Source organism: Cynoglossus semilaevis, chromosome 5 (assembly GCF_000523025.1).
Source record: "Cynoglossus semilaevis isolate Cse_v1.0 chromosome 5, Cse_v1.0, whole genome shotgun sequence".
Taxonomy (NCBI): Eukaryota; Metazoa; Chordata; class Actinopteri; order Pleuronectiformes; family Cynoglossidae; genus Cynoglossus; species Cynoglossus semilaevis.
The window spans coordinates 15,380,674-15,387,534 of record NC_024311.1 but is presented as its reverse complement, the minus strand read 5'-3'; the positions used below and the strand labels follow the sequence as shown (position 1 = coordinate 15,387,534).

The following is a 6,861-nucleotide window of genomic DNA, read 5'->3' as shown; positions in this document are numbered from 1 at the left end:
GGCTCCCGGTAAAAGCGCCCCGGCCACCGGCGGTGTGAAGAAGCCTCATCGTTACAGGCCCGGTACCGTTGCTCTGCGTGAGATCCGTCGTTATCAGAAATCCACGGAGCTTCTCATCCGTAAGCTGCCTTTCCAGCGGCTGGTCAGAGAGATCGCTCAGGACTTCAAGACCGACCTGCGCTTCCAGAGCTCCGCCGTCATGGCTCTGCAGGAGGCCAGCGAGGCTTACCTGGTGGGTCTGTTCGAGGACACCAACCTGTGCGCCATCCACGCCAAGAGAGTCACCATCATGCCCAAAGACATCCAGCTGGCCCGCCGTATCCGCGGAGAGAGGGCTTAAGATCTGATCTCCCCCTACAGCCTGACAACACAACGGCTCTTTTAAGAGCCACACACCTGAGTCAAAAGAACAAAGTCTCTGGTCCTGTATAATAATGCTGTATATTATTTAACATTATTTATTCATGGTAATAATAAACATTTAAAGGCTTCACTTTTGTGAAAGGACAATGGAAAATGTAGCTTCCTGATGGAACTGTGATAGTGTTAGCAGCTGACTACATGATGGTTCTCTTTGACACTGGAGACATTTATGCTGGAGTTTATTCATAGAAAAATAGTAACATATTTCACATGTTATTAGGTACAATGATTCAAACACATCTGTAAAACATCAACATGTCTCCCATGACATACGTTTCATTTTTACACCAAAGGAAGTTGCAGCTACATTTTTTGCAAAATCTATTATTTTGTTATTAACAACTATCGGAAACAACACTATTTGGCAAATATAAGACCCAGAACAGAAACAAACCTAAGTAAAATCTGTTAACTTTTTTTTTTAACTATTATTATTTTATCTAACACTATGCAACTCAAAATTCTTGCCAGTTGGCTTCCATCTCACTCTAAATAAAAGGGGGAAAATATCTTTAAAATCATTTCCCTTAATCTTTAAGTTAACACCAGATAAATATCTTAATAATTATATATATATATTTTCTTTTACAGCCTATTACAGCATATTTTATTTTGGCTTACAATCCATACTACTTTACTTTAAAATCTTTTTTAGAAAGACTTTTAAAAGTCTGGAATCAATAAAATAACATTTAAATAGGTTAAAAAAAATTCAATTTTTAACAAATATTTACAGAACAGCTAACGACATCTCCAGTGATTCTACTCTTGGCATGCAGTATGAAGTGTGTACAGTCTTTGAATCAGTGCAGCCTCCAGGTCCCTCAGGAGGTTTGGACCATCTTCATCCCAGGTGTCTGACTCTGGACGGAGGAGTTCTTGTCCCACTCCACCGAGCAGCAGGCGGTGGAAGTCCTCCCTGTCCAGGAGTTGATCCATGAACTGCAGGAAGAATCCTTTACAAAACCTGAAGAGTTCAGCAGCTCCGTGGTGCTGCAGACGTGCAAAAAGAAATTGGTATTTTGTCTCAAAAACATTAAACCAGATCAAGATAAACTTGTCAACCTTTGCCATTTGGTAGATGCTGACGGCGTTGTCCAGATTTAGATTTGTTGAAAGTGTCATCTCACAGCTTCTCTGCAGACCGTTAAGCTGGAAGAAAGTGGCCACAGGCAGCAGCTACGGCCGGAAAATAAAAGCCATTAAAATATGTTAAAACATTAGGGTCGTTATGCAAATGTCGGTGTTCAACACTGATTTACTTTAAATGTCCCACTCTGCTCTCCTTTTATTGTATTTTCCTGATTAAAACTCACTCCACCCGGTTCTTTTCATGGTGTTGAATGTTTAATTTTCTTTATTTTATTTGTTTGTTTATTGCAGGTTTTTTTTGTTTGTCGTCTCTGTCAAAATTCCACTTCTCCGTCTGTTGAAGAATGTTTGTATATTTTCATGGCAAGATCAGGATTTTATTATTTTAATCTATTGTTTATTTTAATGTTAGCATAATGAAAACACATTTGCTTCTTTGAAGAAAGATATCTATTTTTTTCAGATTCAGTCTGAAGTCTTATCAAAAACTGAAGTAAAGTGTGCAATTGACAGCAAAAAAAAAGTCATAAAAATAAATAAAGTACAAATTAACCTGTAATGATTAATATTCTATAGTTGTCAAATCCTGATTACTAATACATTTGAAACCATATCCACTAGCAGTGATGACAATTAAAAAAATCTAACAGAGATCCATTGGCAGTGATGCATCAGGTCCAGTTACTGCAGCGTTACCTTTAATGCGTCGGACGGTGAAAGGAGCAGTCCCTCTGTTCCTCCACAGTATAAAGACTTCATCATCATCTGTAGACACAAACACAGGATCAACCTAACAAGACCATCGCTATAAAGACCCAGGTGCATTCAGCAGTTCTTCTCAGACATGCTCCAAATACATTAAGAAAAATCATTTTAAAGTGAATGGTCAGTGCCTCACCTGAAAAGTGCCGTAGGTCAAGAGATTAATATGAATGACGTCGTCCGTTGACTCAGTCAGCATCTTTCTGAATCTGAAAACACCGTGGATATTTCAATACAAGTCGTTATTGTTTCTTTAAAATGTGATTTAGTTTTGAAATATAGATTAAAACACAGTCAGGACCAATGTTCCCTCTAAGCTGCGCGTAAGTGCTACAAAGCATGTAAAAACAGTTTCAAGTTTTTACTCTTTTTTTTCTATTTGAGTACAAACTGATTATTCAGAGAACCTGATTGACCAATCGTTAATTGTCGGTCAATCGTCAGGGAACCAACCTTTCAGAAGCCGACATCAGCAACACCCGGTGAGCAAAGAACTGTCGTCCCTCAACAACAAATATCACATCAGACATGTCGGGGTTGTTGAGAAAGTGAACATCTGCACAAAAAATAATAACAAATGTAAATGGTCTGCTTGGGAACAGATTTTATTTACGATCACATCAACTCCGTCAACGTTACCTAGCTGTGTGGACATGGTCATGTCCAACGTTGGGACCGGTGTGACAGGAGAGGAGCCGTAGCAGTGAGCAAGAACCGACGCCAGTCTCTTGGTGATGACGTAGTCCTGCAGATTCAAACACAGCAGAGTAACAAGGAAGATTTTTTTAGAGGAAAGTGTTTCTGCAGAACACGAACACGAACACGTCATCACGACGACATCTGAAACTGTAAACCGCACCTTGCTGCTCTCCAACATGCTGAACATGAGGGGTATTCCTGAGGACAGCAGCTCAGGACCGTAGTCCTCCGTCCTGATGGAGGAGAACTCTGTGAGGAGGCGGACGATGACGTCGTCCCTGCCCAGATGTTGGGCCCGGGAAAGAGACTGAAGCCAAGTGTGGAGTCTCCAGGGAACACCTGGGCAAACACAGTAGACGAAACATTGTTGTGTTTCTTTCTTCAATTCCTGACAGTATATTTTAGCATTGTGTTCAACTAAACAGGACTGCATTTTTAACTGCATTTAAACTAGATTATTATTATATTTCATTACATATACTTTTTGTGAGATTTTTTGTTTGGTGGTGTGCTGGTTTTTTTTTCTGATGATAGGATATATGCTGTTGATTTGGATTACAAGTAAAAATAATTCCTCAGGGTTTTTTTTCTCCTGATGATAGGATATATGCTGTTGACGTTGGATTACAAGTAAAAATAATTCCTCACCCATTTCTCTGAGCTCCGTGGTCACATCCAGGTAGCCGTGCTCAGCGCTGTAGTACGCCGCCTGCTGGAGAGCCTTCATCCTGGCCTTACACATTCTCGGAGCGGGGCCGCAGGAGTTAGGAACTGCGGTATGAGCTGCAGCTTTCGCCTCCTCCTTCTCCTTATTTTTCTCCACTCCCTCGGCCAGAATCTCCTCCAGGGAGAGGATGTCCTCCTTCCTGTGCTCGGGCTGCATCAACAGCCTCCTGAGAACATTCCTGGTGACGTGGGGACATGTTTTCAAAACAAAACTCACTCACGTCCACGTGTCCACACTGTCCTGATAGAAGGGAAAGTCTCACCTGTGTCCGTGCGCCGCAGCGTAGCTGAAGCAGTTCATATCTTCATACAGAGGTGACGTCAATGAGTTCCCATGATGCACTCTGAGCAGATGGTCTGCTCCGTGGTTTAGCAGCAGGCTCACCATCTCATAGTTACCTGGTAAAGATCAGTTCAATTCTACTTATCGTTGTACAGTTCATTGTACAGAAAACTCATTTTGTGCCAAAAGACCATTTGTCAAATAATGCACTGTTTCCCAAAGACTGGGTCGCGACTCTCAGGTGGGTCGCAAGATATTTTTTGGGGGGTCATATTGCATCATGTTTCCCATGAGTTTACGAATAACGTCTATTGACTTGGGTCACGACGGTTTGTGGCGGTTCCCAGAAAAAAAAGAGAATCACCTGCATGCTGCAAACTTCACTTTCACCATTAGATGTCACTAAATATTACACTTGACTCTAAAGTAAAAATAAATCCTTGAAAGTAATTGAAGAACGTTGTCATTTTTTGAGATGTTACATTAAAATTTCTGGAAATGTTGTATTCAGTTTTTTTACTGGGGTAAAAAAGTACCTGCAGCTGCCGCCAACTGGAGCGGCGTCTCGGCTGAACTCTCCTGATCCTCCAGCAGGGCTCCACCCTCCACATCTGCCCCAGCCTCCAGCAGCAGCTATACAGGGAAGGAACAGAGATGCAATTCTTTTAGGTTAGCATGCATAATGTGTAATACCCTAAATGACCAGCAGGTGCGTTTTATATATATATATATAATAAATAATCGTAAAGCTTCCTGAATGACGGCGGCTGACGGTGTTTGGTTCTTACCTGAGCCACACAGAGGGGACTGTGCAGCACAGCAAAGTTGAGCCCAGGATGAACAGATGGGTGTGTGGAGGAGAAGCTTGGAACCTTACACACATACACAGACACACACTCTCAGTCATCTAACACACAACGAGCCGTGATTCATGAAAATGTTACATAAATATATTTTCACCTGCAGGTCCAGCTTTGCACCAGCCTCGACGAGCATCTGAACCAGAGCTTCATCTCCTGCTGCTGAGGCGTACATGAGAGGAGTCATTCCCTGCAGGAGCACAGACATTAACATTATGTTGTACAAGTCCAATTAATCAGGATTAATGCGACAAATCACAAAACAAATGTTAATAATTAACACAACCATCAAGACATAAAAATCTTCTTTAACATTTATTTTACAAACTTTACTCCCAGAAAATATGCTGCTGTAGATCACACAGAGACACTAAAGGAAGCTGTAAATATTTATCCCAACGTTTATTAACTATTTGTCTGTAAAAACACTAGATGTAAAATGTCTTTAATAAATTTCTACACGTTTTAAAAAATATTTACATTTGCTCTATTGTACATTTTTGATACTGTAAAATTTATACTTTAAATTTAAATTAGTTCATGTTTATGAAAAAAAAAGTGTCAGTGTCAGTGAGAACCAGGAATACTGATTTTTAATTGGTGATAATACATTCAGTAAGACCTGGTCATCCATGGTGTTCACGCCCTCAGCCCCCAGAAGCTGCGAGGCCTGTTGGGTCAGATCAGTCCGTCCACACAACACCATCCTGAAGCCCAGGTCCAGCTGGAACTTGGCTGAAGCTGCTTCTGCATCCAGATATTTAAAGGACTGGAAGCAGCACTCCGACCTGCAGGAATACAATAAGAAAATAAATAACAAAAAAATATATATTTTTATTTATTTATTATTTGTATTTGTCATTTTAGAATATCTTACTTGAGTTGTCGGGGCTCACAGTCCAGTCCAGGGAGAAGCTGTCTGGCCGTTTGTCTGACGTCATCACTGTCCACCAATAGGCTTCGGCGATGTTCAGCGTGAACCACAGCGACTCGGATCCATTCCATGAGCGGAGGAAGGAGCAGGGACGGCCTGCAGGACGACATGGATACTATCATAACTACCACGACAGTTTTGTTGTTGTTTTTCAAGCGATAAACAAAGTTCGCTACAAACAATTTATTTATTTTTTTTATCTTTGATTTTCGAAATTCATTTCGTGTCCGTTTACAGACATTTTATAAGAAACAATCACAGACACACCGCATGTTTTTTGCTGTTTTTAGGTCGACCCTAAACGTAGTTGCAATATTTGACCACTAGAGGGCAATGTCACTAAATGAAAGAATAAGGTCATGTTTGAAATGGTTCATCATGTTAAACACATTGCGATGGCAGGTTTGTAGTCTTAACCACACGTTTGGGATTATTTAGTAAATTTATTTAGTAAATTTATATTAAAAATAATTGTTTATTGTTGTTAATTACAACTTTGACTATATATATATATATATATACAATATCTTCGTATATTTCTTACAGACCAGAATGGACACAGACCTCTCTCTGCTCAGTGTCATGGACAGTTCCAGGTTGGGGTTCTCCAACGGTTCCATCCCTGGACTGGATATAAAGTAATAGAGTGTCCGCAGGGCGTCTGAAGCCCAGGTTACTGACGGCTGATTTGACGAACGGGCCGGGCTCGTACAGGAGCTGGAGTAGCGTAGACGCTGCATGTGGTGCATCGCTCTGGAAACCAGATCACCTGCAAGTACGATGAAAGGTTATACAGTACCAACGCAGAAGACTGACAATAGTAAAAATAAATCAAATGGGGAAAAAAAATAACAATACAAAATAACTGTTTGCTCATTTTTTTAATACATAAAAATATGGATGTCCGAATATTAACTTTTTGCAGATATCCGATAAACAGATATTGTCCAAAGACTTAACTTCTGATTACGATATAAACCGATACCTAATAATATTTATTGATTTATCTGTACAGACCACAGTATGAGTATGAGGTTAATTAAAGGAGCTGCAATGCTGCCATCTAGTGACTTTCACTTTAA

The 6,861-nt window shown here is 40.4% G+C and overlaps 3 protein-coding genes across 3 annotated transcripts in view; 1 reads left to right on the top strand and 2 right to left on the bottom strand.

The window, feature by feature from the left end:
• LOC103379255 (histone H2A-like) overlaps nucleotides 1–288 on the bottom strand; it is a 1,250-nt gene extending 962 nt beyond the window's left edge. The window contains exon 1 of the mRNA XM_008310744.3: nucleotides 230–288. Within this exon, the coding sequence (XP_008308966.2) occupies nucleotides 230–288 (59 nt within the window). The remainder of the gene's footprint in view (nucleotides 1–229) is intronic.
• The window catches only part of LOC103379247 (histone H3), a 7,106-nt gene extending 6,729 nt beyond the window's left edge, over nucleotides 1–377 (top strand). The window contains exon 2 of the mRNA XM_008310735.3: nucleotides 302–377. Coding sequence (XP_008308957.1) covers nucleotides 302–340 — 39 coding nt within the window. The 3' untranslated portion in view covers nucleotides 341–377. The remainder of the gene's footprint in view (nucleotides 1–301) is intronic.
• A 180-nt stretch (nucleotides 378–557) lies between these two features.
• The window catches only part of LOC103379248 (ankyrin repeat and BTB/POZ domain-containing protein 2-like), a 15,336-nt gene continuing 9,032 nt past the window's right edge, over nucleotides 558–6,861 (bottom strand). The window contains exons 4-18 of the mRNA XM_025055797.1: nucleotides 6,344–6,548; nucleotides 5,723–5,875; nucleotides 5,468–5,633; nucleotides 4,946–5,035; nucleotides 4,774–4,857; nucleotides 4,522–4,618; nucleotides 3,966–4,101; nucleotides 3,625–3,881; nucleotides 3,137–3,315; nucleotides 2,917–3,022; nucleotides 2,731–2,833; nucleotides 2,414–2,486; nucleotides 2,212–2,280; nucleotides 1,489–1,602; nucleotides 558–1,416 (exon numbers count right to left, since the gene is read on the bottom strand). Of these exons, the coding sequence (XP_024911565.1) occupies nucleotides 1,186–1,416; nucleotides 1,489–1,602; nucleotides 2,212–2,280; nucleotides 2,414–2,486; nucleotides 2,731–2,833; nucleotides 2,917–3,022; nucleotides 3,137–3,315; nucleotides 3,625–3,881; nucleotides 3,966–4,101; nucleotides 4,522–4,618; nucleotides 4,774–4,857; nucleotides 4,946–5,035; nucleotides 5,468–5,633; nucleotides 5,723–5,875; nucleotides 6,344–6,548 (2,063 nt within the window). The 3' untranslated portion in view covers nucleotides 558–1,185. The remainder of the gene's footprint in view (nucleotides 1,417–1,488; nucleotides 1,603–2,211; nucleotides 2,281–2,413; nucleotides 2,487–2,730; nucleotides 2,834–2,916; nucleotides 3,023–3,136; nucleotides 3,316–3,624; nucleotides 3,882–3,965; nucleotides 4,102–4,521; nucleotides 4,619–4,773; nucleotides 4,858–4,945; nucleotides 5,036–5,467; nucleotides 5,634–5,722; nucleotides 5,876–6,343; nucleotides 6,549–6,861) is intronic.